The sequence below is a fragment of the Limanda limanda genome, chromosome 20 (assembly GCF_963576545.1).
Source record: "Limanda limanda chromosome 20, fLimLim1.1, whole genome shotgun sequence".
NCBI lineage: Eukaryota > Metazoa > Chordata > Actinopteri > Pleuronectiformes > Pleuronectidae > Limanda > Limanda limanda.
The window spans coordinates 15,617,012-15,632,531 of NC_083655.1; the positions used below are offsets into that span (position 1 = coordinate 15,617,012).

At 40.3% G+C, this 15,520-nt stretch overlaps 2 protein-coding genes across 2 annotated transcripts in view; one reads left to right on the forward strand and one right to left on the reverse strand.

Annotated features, from left to right (window-relative positions):
• LOC133026581 (rho GTPase-activating protein 29-like) overlaps positions 1 to 3,439 on the reverse strand; it is a 32,866-nt gene extending 29,427 nt beyond the window's left edge. The window contains exons 1-2 of the mRNA XM_061093463.1: positions 3,278 to 3,439; positions 1,620 to 2,014 (exon numbers count right to left, since the gene is read on the reverse strand). Coding sequence (XP_060949446.1) covers positions 1,620 to 1,914 — 295 coding nt within the window. The 5' untranslated portion in view covers positions 1,915 to 2,014; positions 3,278 to 3,439. The remainder of the gene's footprint in view (positions 1 to 1,619; positions 2,015 to 3,277) is intronic.
• A 4,053-nt stretch (positions 3,440 to 7,492) lies between these two features.
• Positions 7,493 to 15,520, forward strand: part of prkdc (protein kinase, DNA-activated, catalytic subunit) — a 36,286-nt gene continuing 28,258 nt past the window's right edge. The window contains exons 1-21 of the mRNA XM_061093912.1: positions 7,493 to 7,668; positions 8,912 to 8,988; positions 9,073 to 9,177; positions 9,329 to 9,403; positions 9,591 to 9,699; positions 9,791 to 9,903; positions 10,340 to 10,439; positions 10,686 to 10,741; positions 11,047 to 11,077; positions 11,162 to 11,319; positions 12,112 to 12,258; positions 12,482 to 12,646; positions 12,777 to 12,945; positions 13,214 to 13,263; positions 13,378 to 13,500; positions 13,690 to 13,839; positions 14,027 to 14,136; positions 14,551 to 14,710; positions 14,919 to 15,005; positions 15,117 to 15,236; positions 15,337 to 15,496. Of these exons, the coding sequence (XP_060949895.1) occupies positions 7,506 to 7,668; positions 8,912 to 8,988; positions 9,073 to 9,177; positions 9,329 to 9,403; positions 9,591 to 9,699; positions 9,791 to 9,903; positions 10,340 to 10,439; positions 10,686 to 10,741; positions 11,047 to 11,077; positions 11,162 to 11,319; positions 12,112 to 12,258; positions 12,482 to 12,646; positions 12,777 to 12,945; positions 13,214 to 13,263; positions 13,378 to 13,500; positions 13,690 to 13,839; positions 14,027 to 14,136; positions 14,551 to 14,710; positions 14,919 to 15,005; positions 15,117 to 15,236; positions 15,337 to 15,496 (2,428 nt within the window). The 5' untranslated portion in view covers positions 7,493 to 7,505. The remainder of the gene's footprint in view (positions 7,669 to 8,911; positions 8,989 to 9,072; positions 9,178 to 9,328; positions 9,404 to 9,590; positions 9,700 to 9,790; positions 9,904 to 10,339; positions 10,440 to 10,685; positions 10,742 to 11,046; positions 11,078 to 11,161; positions 11,320 to 12,111; positions 12,259 to 12,481; positions 12,647 to 12,776; positions 12,946 to 13,213; positions 13,264 to 13,377; positions 13,501 to 13,689; positions 13,840 to 14,026; positions 14,137 to 14,550; positions 14,711 to 14,918; positions 15,006 to 15,116; positions 15,237 to 15,336; positions 15,497 to 15,520) is intronic.

Sequence of the window (15,520 nt, forward strand, 5' to 3'; positions counted from 1 at the left end):
AGGCAAATTATAAACTGGTTTCTCAATGACGAGGTACAACGGCAGAATGTCTAGTATGAAAGCTATGCAACAGCAGAAACCTGTATATGCACGCTGTGTGTCGCCATTCAAGACGTAAACATCCCTGGTTGAACTTGGGTGATCACACTCCAAGTTCGATTATGAAAACGCAGAACGACACAAAAGGATCTTTCTTAACCAAAACACGTCTTTTCAATGAAACAAAAGCACAGGCATCGACGTGTTGCACATGATGATTGTCCATCTTGCTCGGTGGCGTGTTGACAGGTCACAGCGAGTCCTGCTTTCAACACTGCCAGCCAGTCCAGCCAGGTCAAGCACCTTTACTGACCTCTCCAGAGCAAGAAAGAAAAAAAGAAAAGCCTGGGATTCCTTCCTCCTAGACTTGGGTGTTATGACGCGGTACTAATGGAGGGGGGCAAGGGCACAGCCACCCACAGAAATAAACAAGTTTGCACAGGGAAGCAGTATGTCTGAGCCCGTCTCCTCGCCGGGACCGTCCATGTCATCACTGACAAAGTGAAGCCTATTCATTTATGATTTAGAGAGTATTTTATTATCTCTAAAAGGTCAAATGTTCCTGTTGGAATGCTTCAGCAGCAGTAACACGCCCGAATGTTTTGTTTGGATTATTACCTCCGCCAAGCAGGTTATGTTTTCATCATGTCTGTTTGCATGTCAATTATCAGCGTAACACAAAAACTACATGTCAGATTTCGAAGAAACTCTGTGGAAGGATGCAGTGTTGGTCTGAATAGAAACCATAACATTTTCGTGCAGTTCTAGGAATATCTTTCTTTCTCTCTTTATTTAATATGGAAAGTGTGTTTTTCAACATTTTCACTGATTTCCCAGGATATTCCCAGTAGGTTTTTGTTTATTTCTCAAAAACCTAAAAAACATTACCCTAACCCTAACTAAAGACAAATGAATACACCTTGTTTTTTTTGCTAGACAGACAGAAACAGCGGGTTCAAGAACCAAACTAGAAATAGAGAGATAAGGTTGGTTGAGTGACCGACCAGCCAAGGCCACAGCAGGACAAAACAGATAGACAGGTCTGCCACTGTGTACACTGTGGTGAAAGCAACAGTGTGTGCACAACAGCTGACTGACAGCTACATTATACATGCATCTGTTCGTGCTTACAGCATTCCATGTGATGGTTTTCCTGCCAGAGGTTCAGACTTTAAAATAAGTATGCATCTTTTTGAGGCGCCAGAAAAATAAAGAAAAATACAAAGCAGGAAAAGCAGAGTTTAACCACAAAGCTCATTCAGGTCAGTGTGAAAACGGGGAAACCAGATGATGTTCCTAATATGTTGAAGCACTCACATGTGTAACTTATTGAAAAGCCCACCTGACAACGGTTGATTGTTGTGGCCAGAAATCATTTACAGGTTCCACAAACAAAAAGCCGCTCAAGTAATAATTAAATCTTTTTGTGAATAAATGTAACTGACAGGATTCATCAAGCATGAGACATCAGAGCCACACACACGTTCTGTTTAAAGATCACTTTGTGATCGCCACCATCAACAGAAACCCACACAGCAGAAACTCACAAAAGAGACAGTGCTCACTCTTTCAACACTTGCCTTTGGAGTTGAACACTTCTTTGAGTTGTAGAAGCACATCTGCAAACTTGCGCACGTCGCTGACCAGCTGCATGATGTAGTGTGGGTCCGAGGCAGGGATGTCTGAGCTGTCCGAGCTCTCCAAGCTGCCTTTGGACACCCTGGCGGAGCCTGATGAACCCTGGCTGGAGCCAGAGAGGCGGGAGATTCCTAGAGGGAGTTTGATTCCACCGCCACTGCCACCTCCATCCGATCCTCCACCCGATCCCCCACCCGATCCTCCACCAGTGCCCTGGCGCAGCATGGCGGCCAGCATGTCTTATCGGTCTCTTGGCCCTCAGACCTGGTGACTGTTCTTGCCGCTGTTCGGCTCCGTTCTCAGGGCTGGCACTGCACCACGGAGGAGATGATGGACGCTGTGAAGGAAAGAGAAGACTCTTAGTGCTGAGAGGATGCAACCACAAACACATGACATAACTGAGTGTAACTGGATGTTATGTTTGTTGGTTTGTTTCTATGTTAGCAAGATAACACAAAAAAACTAGAAGGATTTCAGTGAAACTTGGTGGAAGGGTGCTATCTGGGTCAGAGAAGAACCCGTTCAAGTTTGAGGCAGATCCAGATTTCTTTCCCCACGTACTTTAACATTTCATCTTTTTCTCAGGAAATGAATCATGGATCTTGATGTAAAATATCTTGCACACTTATGGGACTGATCTCTTTGCGTGTGTGTAGGTTTGGTGCAGCTTGATTGGATTTAAGGGAAGTGTTGGCCTTGGCTCAAGTATGTGCTCTTCTAAGTGTCATTTTAGTATCATATGTATGACAGGTGTATAACACACACATGCACTTCTCTCTATAGATATTAGGACACTCACCTAATTCTGACCCAAACCCTAACACCAAGTCTTAACCCCTCAAACAGCCCATTGAATCTGTGAGGATCAGCCAAAATGTCCCCACAATGATATGATGATAGATATCATGGATCAATTTGAGGGTTTCTCTAAACAAATGGCTTCTCTCTCTCTGTCAGGTGTTGGCAAGTTCAACAAGAAGCTCAAATGTCCCTATAAAGTGATTCAACGTTTGCTGTGTAGTTGTGTCATTCAGATCCTGAACAGTGTTGATGTCTCTGTGTGTGTGTGAGACCATTTAAAAACTCAGGGATGAAACACAACTCAAACCATACAGTTCAACACACAACACTCCTCATTCAAAAGCACCATAACGGGATGATTTCGTGCCATTGCTGAAAGTAATGAGATTAGTTAAACCCCCTTTAATCCCCTCAGATCATTAAAGTCGGTTTGTTAATTCGGCTTCAATCAAATCTACCAGGCTTCAAGCGTTTGATTTAAAATCTCTACTTTAAGGACCAGGTTGTCCCAGCGAGCGTTTCGACTTGACAACGAATAAAAGTGTGAAATAATGACTCTGTGGTGAGATTTAGAAACTGGACGTGTATTGAACACAAGCCGAATGACTGTGATCAGAGGCAGGAACAGACCCGAGGGGAAAACAACACAAATCTACAGCCGAACAAAGCGGCAGCACCGCAGCGAACTTTAATGTGAGCGGAGTTCAGGCGGAGTTCGTTTCTCTGAGAATCTGGTCGGTGAAGTTGGGCTCTGGTAAAGTTGGGTTTGAACGAAACAAAATGTCAGACTCTCGCTCACCTGCCGCGGAGTCCTGGAACATCGCAGCCGAAGAATAACGAGCTCCAGAAGAAGAAGAAGAAGAAGAAAATGAATCCACGAAACCCGGAGCTGGCTCCTGCTCCTCAGCCGATGATGTCCGCTCCTCCGGAGAGTTTCCTCACTCACCTCCGCTCTGCGTGTGGAGCTCAGTGTGGGAGAGAGAGAGTGTGTGTGTGTGTGTGTGTGTGCGTGTGTGTGTGTGTGTGTGTGTGTGTGTGTGTGTGTGTGAGAGAGAGAGAGCACAATGTGTGAGTGTGTGTGTTTGCGAGAGAGAGCTGAGTGTGTGTGTGTGTGTATGTGTGTATGTGTGTGAGAGAAAGAGAGAGAGAGAGAGAGAGAGAGAGAGAGAGCTTAGTGTGTGTGCGTGCGTCTACGTGTATGTGTGTGTGTGAGAGAGTTCAGTGTGTGTGCGTGTGTGTGTGAGAGAGAGAGAGTATGTCCGTGTGTGTGTCTGAGAGTACGTGTGTGTGAGCGTGCGTGTGTTTGTGAGTTCACAACAGGTGTCTGGAGTTTTAAAGTTTCAAGCTTTCCATTATTAAACGATTAACTTCCTGTTATAACCCTTTCAAATTATTATTATTATTACTATTAATATTGAGACATGATTAAAACATGTCAGGACTGAGGTGAATAAGAGAATAAATTAATACAATAATAAAGTAAATTTGAAGAACAAGAATACAAATGGTGAATAGTAATATGTGTCTGATGGAGTGTTGCACAAATACTAAAATAAGGCATTAAAATAATCAAAAACTCTAAACAAACAGATTTGAGTATATATTTGCTCAACCACTTTATATATGGTTAAGCAAACCTTATGTGTATGTTCTTATCTATATCATTTAATGTATTTTTCTTTTTGGTTCAATTGTTGCTATTTATCGTTCATTCATTTATATCTTAATACGAAATTATTAAAGCATTCTACAAATTTTTCCTGAAGCAGTACTTTATTGTTTCAACTGAAAAAGAAAAAACTACAGTGCGGCAGTAGAAAAGAAAAAGTAAAAATATACTATATATATATATATATTTGTTGTTTTTTATTATTATTATTACAGATTAATTTAAATGATCAAATAGGCTCCTGTGTTTCAGACAGGTGGGTAATATTGCAAAGTAAGGGGGGAAGATGTTAAGATGAAAAAATAACAATGAAGCTGATTGTTATTGTCAGATGTTTAAATCTATGACAGGAAACGGAGTCAGACTTTATTTTCACTTGGACATGCACAGGTCTGTGTCTTTAATATTTGTTTTTAGGAGCAGAGCTGAATGTCAACAACTACAAATGTTAACTTCATGCACCACAATCATCATTTCCTCTGACGCTGTGAAAGTTTCATACCTGTCATTAAAATACTGACTTTCCATATCTGACCTTTTATTTTAGAACATGAACATAGCTCTGCCCTAGCTGGTGTTGGGAGAAGCTCTGAAAATGGATCCAGTGGTGGAGTCCTCAGATGACACAGTGGATATAACTGCCATCTGCTGGTGAAATGTATGTAGTGCAGCCAAAAAAATCAGACTCACACAGCTTGTAAATAAATTAATAAATATTTCAAATGCCATTACATTTTACTGCCATTGTGCATTTTCAGATTTTATGCCCTAATATTCTCTGTGCAAATGTGAGAGTGTGTGTGTTATTATGTTTGTCCGAGTGCAAGAGAGCGTGTGTATGTGTCCCTGTGTGAGAGAGTGTATGTGAGTGAGTGTGTGTGTGAGGTGCCATACAATAAATCAGACGCTGCATATTTCTATATTTCACTAAAACTTTATAGTTGCGATGTCAATGACTTCAGTCGGAGTTAAAGACATAAGTGTTGCATATAAATACTGAAATCTCTGGTGAACTACAAACAGCTTCACACGTTGCATCAACGAATGAAAATGTATTTTACTATGTAAAACTGTGTGGTTCCCATAAGCGGGAGTGATTCATGAAAAAAAAGGGAAGTCGTCCACTTTGTGAGTTTAATTATTTTCGATTAAAATTAGATGATTTCTGAAACTTTCAAATTTGATTGTTTTATTTTTTTTGAAAGACTGACCGGAAGCATTAGTGTGTGTGTGATATCTGCCTTGACAGAAATGAGTATACACTGCCATCATGTGGCCACTAAGTGTAATTACAGGTTTACTTCGTTCAAATGCTTTTATTTTAAAGGTCTTTACAGGATGTATCACTATGCTATTATGTCTACCTTAGCGTGTGGTTGAAGTTCACAACTGCTACCACGAGAGGGCGGTAAAGATTCGAGATTTTTTTGAATTTCCGGATTAAGAGCTTTAAGGCTATTACAATTGATAAACAGCTTTTTTTAAATATATAAAACTTATATATATATGGGTAGTTGACAAATAAGGGTGAAACAGTATTTTTTTAATAAAGTTCTAATGAGGATTACAGTTGTATGAAATTATAATGTTCAAATGCTGATTTTTTTTAAACTGCTAGTGTTCCGTGGATGTTTTGTATAATTTCATTGTGGTGTGACTGGCCGTCACACCGCAGGACATTTTCATCCTTGTGGCCATTTTAAGTGATTGCTATACAAGACTGACCTTAGCTATTATGCTAACTGAATAATAACACAGTTTAACCTTAATATGTTTAATTAAATAAAAATTTTAAAAAAAGTTAAAAAAAAATTGTACAATTTTTTTTTATATACATTTTTAACTACAGCCGTCACACTACAGGACTTTCAAAAAATGACACATTCATTGTCTGACAGAAAGAGTGAAATTTATGAAATAAATCAGAGGTTAACAGTCAACTTTCAACATATACAGTACATTCCAACATCTGGGGGGCTTCCTGGTAGTGGGATAAACTAAGGGCCCCTATAGTTGTCCATGTAACTGCCGTTTCAAAAATCTGATTTTCCATGTCCCGCCACAGGACAGCATCTGTGTTACGAAAGTTATTTTGCTGTAAAAAAAAATTATACTAGTTTTGTGCATATTAAAACCTAATATTAATAAAGTCATTATATACAATATAATGCCAAGGCAGTTATTCCCTGCTCCAGATATTTCTGGTTTATTTTGTTAATATGTAAGTTTAATGCTTCACCTATGTTACGGTCACACCGCAGGACATTTTGCGTATTCACCTTAAAATATAATCAAAACATAACAGATATTTCATACAAAATCATAAGTTTAAAACAAAGTACCATAATATGCATCACATCCATGTGTTGTTTAAGTGGTTAAATGCATCTAAATTAGGGTGACCAGACGTCCTCTTTTTCCCGGACATGTCCGAAAAACGTCCGGTATTTTGCCTCGTCGCAAAAAAATTATTAATAATTTTTTTTTTTTTTTTTTGCCTCGTCATATATTTGTGTTTCTGGGTCTTTCTCATAGCCTACTAGTTATTTCGGCCTTCCAAGTTCTGGAAATGGTACCACCCTTACGTTCCACTTTCTTGCGCGAGCTGACTGTAGAGAGAGTCTGTCATTGGGCGACCGATCTCAGGGTTGCCAGAGCCACGATATTTATCCTCCAAATACGACTATTTTGAGCCTTTGGAACGTTACTTTGCCATTTCCAATCTGGCAACATTGAGCACCTTGCCGCTTCCACTCCGTGCGCTGTTTACAACAGCACATAATATGGCCAACCACATGAGGAGGACTGAAAAGTGTCTTAATTTTCTTATTTTAATATGTGGCCATATAAGTAATTTATTATTTGGAATATTGTATTTGTTATCATTATTGCTTTAATATATGAGGAGGACTGAAAAGTTTCTTAATTTTCTTATTTAAATATGTGGCCATATAAAGAATTTATTATTTAGAATGTTTTATTTGTTATCATTATTGACACATTTAAATGCCACAAAAAAGATTTGTTTTACATTTGCACTTTGCAATTTTGTTAAAGTTCAATAAATAGATGTTCATATAGTAATTTGTGTCATTTTTGTCATTTCATTTGTGACATTTGTATGCATTCACATGGTCATGGTGCGGCATGCTATACACTACACCTCCCCACGCCTATCACTACATACTACTATTGCTGTGTGAAAAAATGCATTGAATCAGTATACGAATCATATTTTGACTTAACTTTAGAGAAGTTTTACTTTGAAACTTCCTCTGTTCCGGCTCATGAACAGTACTTCCTGATGTATTGACGTAGGAACCGTCTCCTCAGTGTTGTCTCTGGCCGCTGTGTGGTGATGGCTTCCCACGGAGGAGCCTCCGGGAGGATCCACGCCCTCCTGCTCAAACTGCATGAGGGTCTTTCAGAGGAGGACAGCCGAGCAGCGGCTCTGACATGTCACGACACAGTGAGGGACCTGGGGCAGGAGTGCATGTTCACAACAGCCCAGAATGAGCTCGGTAAGACGGTGAAGTTCATCACACGCTCCGCTGCTCACTGGGACATTGACCCCGCGCCAAACTCCATTGACAGTCTGTCGGTTTTAAGGTGAACTGCGCCTCTGTAGCTGATGAGTGAGGAACACGGTGCAGGACGTGAAGCTGGACAAAGTTTTATGAGCCCCGCATTAGTTCGTCTCATAGAAAGTAGATAAATAACTTTGGTGATTTCAGTTTGGTGAGTTTCCATCAGGTTCTTCCGCCAAAACCATCAGTTGGTGGGTGGGGACGCTCAATCAGAACGTGTTATCACAACCACGTGACTCTGACCAACAAACCACAGTTCACAGCAGAAGACTGTCACGGCTCCTCTGCAGGTTTGCACTCTGCAAACATAGACCGTATATACAAACTACTCTGCAACTCTAGACTGTATACAAAAATTACTTTGCAACCATTTATTATATAAAAACTACTTATCAACCATAGACTTTGTATAAACAGTACTTTGCTACCATAGACTTTATATAAAAACTACTTTGCAACCATAGACTGTATATAGAAACTAATTTGCACCCATATTACAACTACAAAGTTTGTCACAGTATTTTAACAAGCGAGTCTTTAAAATGGCACACCCACATTCGCATGTGAAACTGGTTTTCTCATTGTGAAGATGTTTATGTTGGCTTTGTCCCACTCAGACAGGAAATAGTGAGATGAAACCTGGTAATTATATTCATTATTGACAATTGAACCATTGTTTATTATTATATGTCGTTTAAAAAAAACTCAGCAGAGAGTAGACCTCCAACAAGGCCAAACAATCCAGTTTCTTAGGACTAGAAATGGTTTAAAACACCCCACAATGTTAAAGAAAGTTAAAAAAAAAATTCTGTATCCACCTGGTGATTCAGATGACCACCAAATTCAATGTTTTCCTTCCTGACCCATGATGCATCATACAAATCAACAAACAAGGGAACAGTATGCTTGAGGTAAACAAAAATTATGACGTCTTTAATTTGTGTGCTTGTTTTTATTTTTGTTTTGTGTTTTGACTTTCTAAAACATGTCACATGTGACAAAGAAAACAAGCAGGTGCTCACATATGAGAAATTTAAACTGGAAAAAATATTTGCCTTCTCTGTTTTTGTCAAATGACCGAAACGATAACATTTCTGACGATGGACTAATTGTTGCTGTGCTGTTACTGTGATGAAGAAGCAACAAATTAACATTTTTACATGATTCCCTCTGGCAGTTTTACAGATGTCCCTGTTGTTCTCCAAAGACTATGGACTGCTCAGTTTCCTCAGAAAGTCGCTGTCGTCAGATGAGGTTGGTATCGAGGAGCATCTTGAGACAAATAATGCAAAGAAAATTAAAAGTCCTTATGTGTGACACAAACCTTCCGTTTTCCAGTTCAGGGACACCAGAGAGAAGATCCTGTGTTTTCTGGAGACGTTCTTAGACAAGGTTTCAACCAGAGTCAAAGGTTGGGAGCAGACCTACGCCACTGACATAAAAGTAAGTTCTCTGGTTCTGCAAGCCGACTTTAAAGCACTCACTATAACTATAACACACCACAAGTCAGCAGCACCACACACTGACTGACAAACTTTTGCATGTGCACACACACTCTAATATTTTTAATATAATAATATTCTCTGTCATGCAGGAAACGTGCATGGTCGTGTATATAAAGGATAAAGTGGCAAAATGTAGGACTCTGGTGCTGGATCTCCTCATCAAGGTTGGTGTTTAATATAACATGAGAATCATGATATAAGCAGACTTTATAAATAGGTTTTCCTCTAACTATGATCTCCACAAGAGAGTTTGTTTTGATATCTTTGAATTTATTCATACATCTGATGCTGCGTTTTAGATGATGTTCAAAGCGAATGGTCGGAGCTTATCTTGTTCAATCCCCTCTGCAGGTTCTCCAAACTTCGAAGTCTTCCAGCGTTGCTGCCAACTTCAAAATTAGCGAAATGTTCAACAAATTCTACAGCGAGCTCTGTCAGAAGAGCAGACTGCCAGATTCGGGTGAGAGCTGGCTTTATATTACACGAGGAGAATAACATATTTTCTGGCTATGAATCTTAATTTTGTAATGTTTTTTAAACTTTTGGAATAGTACTCGGAAAAATCTATGAGTTGCTGGGAGTTCTCGCAGAGGTTCACCCCAGTGAGATGGTAAACAACTCCGACAAACTCTACAAAGCCTACCTGGGGGAGCTGAAGGAGCAGGTCAGTAGCACAGACGATAAATCAGTCAATCAAAGATCAAATGAAATGGAAAGAGCTGGTGGCAAACTCAAGTATTTTGTGTTTTTTAATAAACAACTAATACAGCCAGAGGAATCGACTGTGCTGTGGTTTTTCTTGGGAATGTTCATCAGCCATGATAAGAGTTTCTCCATTTCTGTAAAGGCTGAGGAAAGGAGCATTTATCCTTCTTTTCTTATCTCCTTTAACTTAAGAATCACTGAACGATCCTATATGAAAGGAAAAGTGATAATGTCGTTCCACAATTCCTTACAGTAGCAGCATTTATAGACCGACGTCATGCATCTGCATTGTAAGTGCAGTCTGATTCTCTCTTCATGGGTCCTCATGAGCTCTCCTTCACGAATTCCATTGAGGTTTAGTAAAAATTGTGACTTCTTCTCTTTCTTATTTTCAGATGACGTCTTCAACAAAGGAACCAAAACTTTTTGTTGTTGCTGGATGTTTGATAGGAATCACCGCTCTGATGGTCAACTTCACTAAAACCATGGACGAAGGTGTGTTTCTCTCTCTCTTCCCGAGTCTGTGCATTGTCTTCCCTGTACATATGCAAGCGAATGTGAATGTTGTGGATCTTATGGTCCTGATAACTGATGTTGTCTAAACGCTCTAAACATTTGCTTGCACTGCTGTCGCATCAAAGGAAGACATCCGATGGACTGCAGTGCAACTTGTTTCTCTATCCAACTTGTACAATGATAAATTAAACGATTATTGTGTATCTATGGTTGTGTCTCTTGCAGATCCAGCAACGTCGAAAGAGATTTTTCAGTTTGCCATGAAGGCGATCAGCCCACAGGTAAATGTCTCCCAGTGGTTAATAAAGGTGGAATACTGGCTAGTATTCTCCTCTTGTGGCTATGCAATTTATGTTTACGTCTTCGTTTTTGCTTGTTTGTCTGTTCGCTAGCAGAATTTAGTTGGAGATTATTAATAACTTTAAAGGACTGAAATGTGGCTTCCACGTTGAAATCATGGAGCATGTGACAAATCCTACTGATTCATATTTGAGCTGTTTCGTAACTACTTAAACATGTAATGTTATGTCGTGTAATGTGACTGTGACTCCTTGTTTATCAATAATTTTTTCAATTTCTGTTGTAGACGGAAATGACTCGCTATGCTGTCACGTTTGGTAAGACACGCCGTTTCCATAGCAACACGAAGACAAAAACCTCCTTAAAATCTATTAACATAGAACACTCTGTGTCTTAAACAGCTGGGCTGAGGTTATTTGCCAGACACGCCTCCCAGTTCAGCAGCTGCCTGATGGATCACTACAGGGCTCTGTTCGAGGTCATGTCTAAGCTCTGTGGACACATCAACGCTGAAATGAAGAAGTCCAGTTACTTTGCACTTGAAGCCTTCCTCAAACAGGTAAACACTCAGAGGCTTGTTCACAACAGGCTCAGACACAGTAGACAATCAGACTGACCAGTTAATAGCAGAAGTTAGGTAAAACTTATAACCATGTACGCTGCTGTTGCAATAGACAGATTTTTATCAAACGCTCACCATAATATTACTTCAGTCGCTATCTCCACATGATTAACTGCGTGAGCTCATAGGTCAAAGCACAAGGTCAACAAAAATATGGTCATTTTCAACTCAACAAATTATTTAAAAAAAAGTATGATATAATAATACATTTTTATGATCAGAAAATTATTCCCCATATCAACAATCGATCTACTAATTCTGCATATCTCACGAACCTTCTATCTTATCGGCCTCACACATAGCATTTGTATTGTTAAGGGAACAAGGAAATGTAATGTCTAATGTGGTGCAGTGTTTACTTTTGTATGTTGAATTTTAATATAGATTGAAAAAACATTCAACCAGCACTGTGTAGCAGCAGTGGCTGGGACATAGGTGACGTAGATCAAGAAAACAGCGCTTTCATAACAATGACAGCTGATTCTCCAGGTCGGGGTTCTGTGTACTGAGACGAGCTTCACTGAACTTAGAATGAACAGGTTAACAACCCTTTGTTCAGCAGCAGTGGAGCAGCTTCAGGGTTCTGCATCCGGTCTTTATTCACCATGGCTCAATTACTGCAGGTCACTTTTCCAAACTGCATTACCACAGGTCATGAAGCTAATTGAGTAAAAGTATTCCTGAATTCAGATCCCTCTGCTAGACACTTTTTCTACAATCATTTTTCAGGTTGCATTGCTGGTGGCCGAAAACACAGAAGAGCACAAAAGTAAGCTGAAGTTCTTCATGCTGAAGTTCTGCGGCATCATCAAGACAATGGACTCGACACACAAAGAGCTGTCCATTGCCATTCGAGGATATGGATTCTTTGCAGCTGTATGTTCTCTGCTTCCTTTGCTCTGACTGCTACAGTAACAATGTATCGTTGTGATCTACAATTCCCTTGGTTGTTTGCATATAATGTCATGTATCTGCATTGTTTCACATTTAGTTTCCTGTACAAGCCATTGAACAAACTAAAGTTGTGTCTTTGAGCTTCTTCTACTATTCAGTTTCAGTCTAGACATCTGATACGACATGTAACTTTCTTTCTTTGAAGCCATGTAAGAAAGTTTGCCCACAAGATGTGGACCTGATGTACACAGAGCTGATTCAGCGCTGTAAGCAGATGTACCTGACGGAGTCTGACGGGGAGGAAGACAGCTTCTACCAGCTGCCCAGCTTCCTGGACTCTATTGCCAGTGTCCTGATCCACCTGGACAAGGTAACAAGCTCGCAGGCTGTCAGCTACTTTGACCAACTGTCAGACAGCATCAGTACCCCAGATAAAGAAAGACACACTGCACCTTAATGATTGTCTCATTGGATCCCCTGCTCTGTGTCCCTGGCCTCAGGTCCCAGAGGTGTACACACCCCTCCTGGAGCGTCTCCTCGTGGTGCAGATTGACAGCTTCCCCCAGTTCAGTGAGAGAATGCAGACGACTTGCTGCAGATCCATTCTGAAAGTGCTGGTAGCCATCGCTTCTAAAGGACCTGTTCTGTTGAGTTTCATCGGCTCAGTGGGTACGGTGATCTTGATGACAATATTATACCTGAATCACATGGCCAAGGTTTTTTACGCCGAAACATTTGGAATAGGGGCTTCCAACATCGTTAATTGTTGCAAACAACGAGCAGAGGTTGCAGCATCCACCAACCAAATTAGAGAAAACACAATAGAAACAGTTGTTTTCAAAGTTAATTTCAAATCTGACTCGAAGTCCTCCAGTATGCTGTTTTTGTCATGGTACTCAACATCTGCTAATAAAATTTGTTTTTGCTTCTTTGTCAGTTCACCAGGGCTTAATACGAGTCTGTTCGAAGCCCATCATGGTCTCTGAGGTCAGAAGCATCTTCTCACATAAAGGAATCAATGCACAGATCTGTTTTTTATCATCATGGAAATGCATTTTGTGATCGATAGAAGAAATATGACCTTTGTCCTTGTTTTCCCAGAACAATGAAGGTGGAAATGATTTATCTCAGTCTTCCCAAGTTCGAGTCGGAAAGTGGAAAGTTCCATCTAGTCACAACTACCTTGGTCTGTTTAAAGGACTTTTAGACTGTGATCGTTTGAAGGTAAAGTTTGTAAAACCTTGGGGCATAGAGGATTTGTTTGGCATAGTCTCTTGTATGATACTGTTCATTTAGCCATCTAGGATTGTTTTACATGGATCACATGCTGTAACTTTACTCAGAAATCCAGGTGCTTTAAATTTAGCTGCTTTTGATTCTCGTATCTTTTTTTCTTTGTGTCTTCCTGGGCAGGATTCAGGATATTTTGACGGAGCTTTTCAAAACCAGAACGCTTCTCTTGTGTCATTGAGCCACCTCATTTACGATGAGTTGGTGAAGTCGATTCTCAGAATTGTGGAGAAACTGGACCTTTCTGTGCAGAAAGTGACAACAGGCGAGGAGGTGAAATAGCAGAAAATATTTTCTTTTTTATTATTCCCATAATGAAATTTAAGCATATAAAAAAGCTGATAATTACAATTAGATCACTGAGCCAGCGGGTGGCAGGAATGCACTGTATTGTTTAAACACAAAGATTCCTCAAATTTTCACAATCCTTTCTGTCTGTTCTTGCCTCCTTGTCTGTCAGGCCCTGGATGACACAACACACATCCTGCCTTCTTCTGACCCCACAGCTCATTTGTTGCCCAATAAAATCAAAGACTTCACAGCCTTTATCAACCTAGTTGACTTCTGCAGGTGATGGACACACAGCATGACACAATGCTCTCCCAGCTGTGCAGGATACACCTCACATCTGTGACACTGTTTATCCTCCCGTTCACGTCCAATCTGTGAGCGAGGAGGTCAAGAAAACATTTGTTGTGAAGCAAATTGCATCAGAGTTCAGCTTTGGAGAACTTTAACCTGCCATATTCGCTTCGCATTCATGTATGTGTGACCATTAGTTAGGGATCCCTCTCCCGACATGGACAGATTTGCAATACATGTTGTGTATAACAGAGCACATCAAGAAAATAACAATATTTAAAACATTCTCGAGAATACTGAACCTTGCAGTTCTATTTGCATATCCATTGTTATTGTGCTGGAACTCTCCGGTATTCTTCCAAATATGAATCATTAACAATATCTCTTTTCTTGTCTCTGCAGTGAGCTGTTGCTGAACAAACACGTGGAGTATTTTCACTCCTGGATGCATCCCCTAAGCTACGAACTTATCCTCCATTCCATAAGGAATCCACTCGTCAGTGGCTTTTACAAGCTGCTCTCCGTCACCATGAAAATCGCCAAGAGAATTAATTACTACCAGGTAATATCAGTGCAAAGCTTTTTCTGTGTCGTCCACTTAACAGGGATAACAAATGGTGTAGCCTAAATACTCTCACAAAATCAGTGGATTACATAAGGTCCTTAGAGCATTTGATGTGAATCACAATTATAAGTTATAATGTCTTGCAGTGCACTCCTCGCATTGAATATACAGGTAAATTAAATTACAAAATGTTGCCTTTGAACAGGGAGTTGGCCTAAGAAGCTCTACCTCCCCCCAGAGCGACGCAGAGAAAAGTGCATGTTTCGCACTCTTCTCCAAGTTTGGAAAAGAGGTAGGAAGCTTATCTCTCCTATTTCAAGTTAACGTAGAAACTTAAGAGAGACGAGACAAAGCAGGGAAACTAATGTGCAGAAGATGTGAGTGACATGTGGTTTCCTACTAGGTGTGTGTGAGAATGAAGCAGTACAAAGATGAGCTGCTGTCCTCCTGCTTGACATTCGTCCTCTCGTTGCACCACAACATCGTAGCTCTGGACATCAAGGCCTACTGTCCTGCTCTTGAGGTGGGATTCTTCTTTTTGTTTCATCTTGTGTTTACAAGCCGAGCTTAATATGGTTGAATGCAGACTAAAATATAAATATGTGTGTAAATCTGTCATGTAGGCGGCTCTGAAACTGGGTCTGAGCCATCCTCCTCTGGCCAACGCAGCCCTAGATGCTCTTGAGGACTGGTCCTCCCACATTCCTCTAGAGACACTGCAGCCCTGCTACGTCAACATCCTCCCTCTTCTGGACGGATACCTGAAAACCACCACCAGTGACAGTAAGCCATTCCAATGTCACAGAC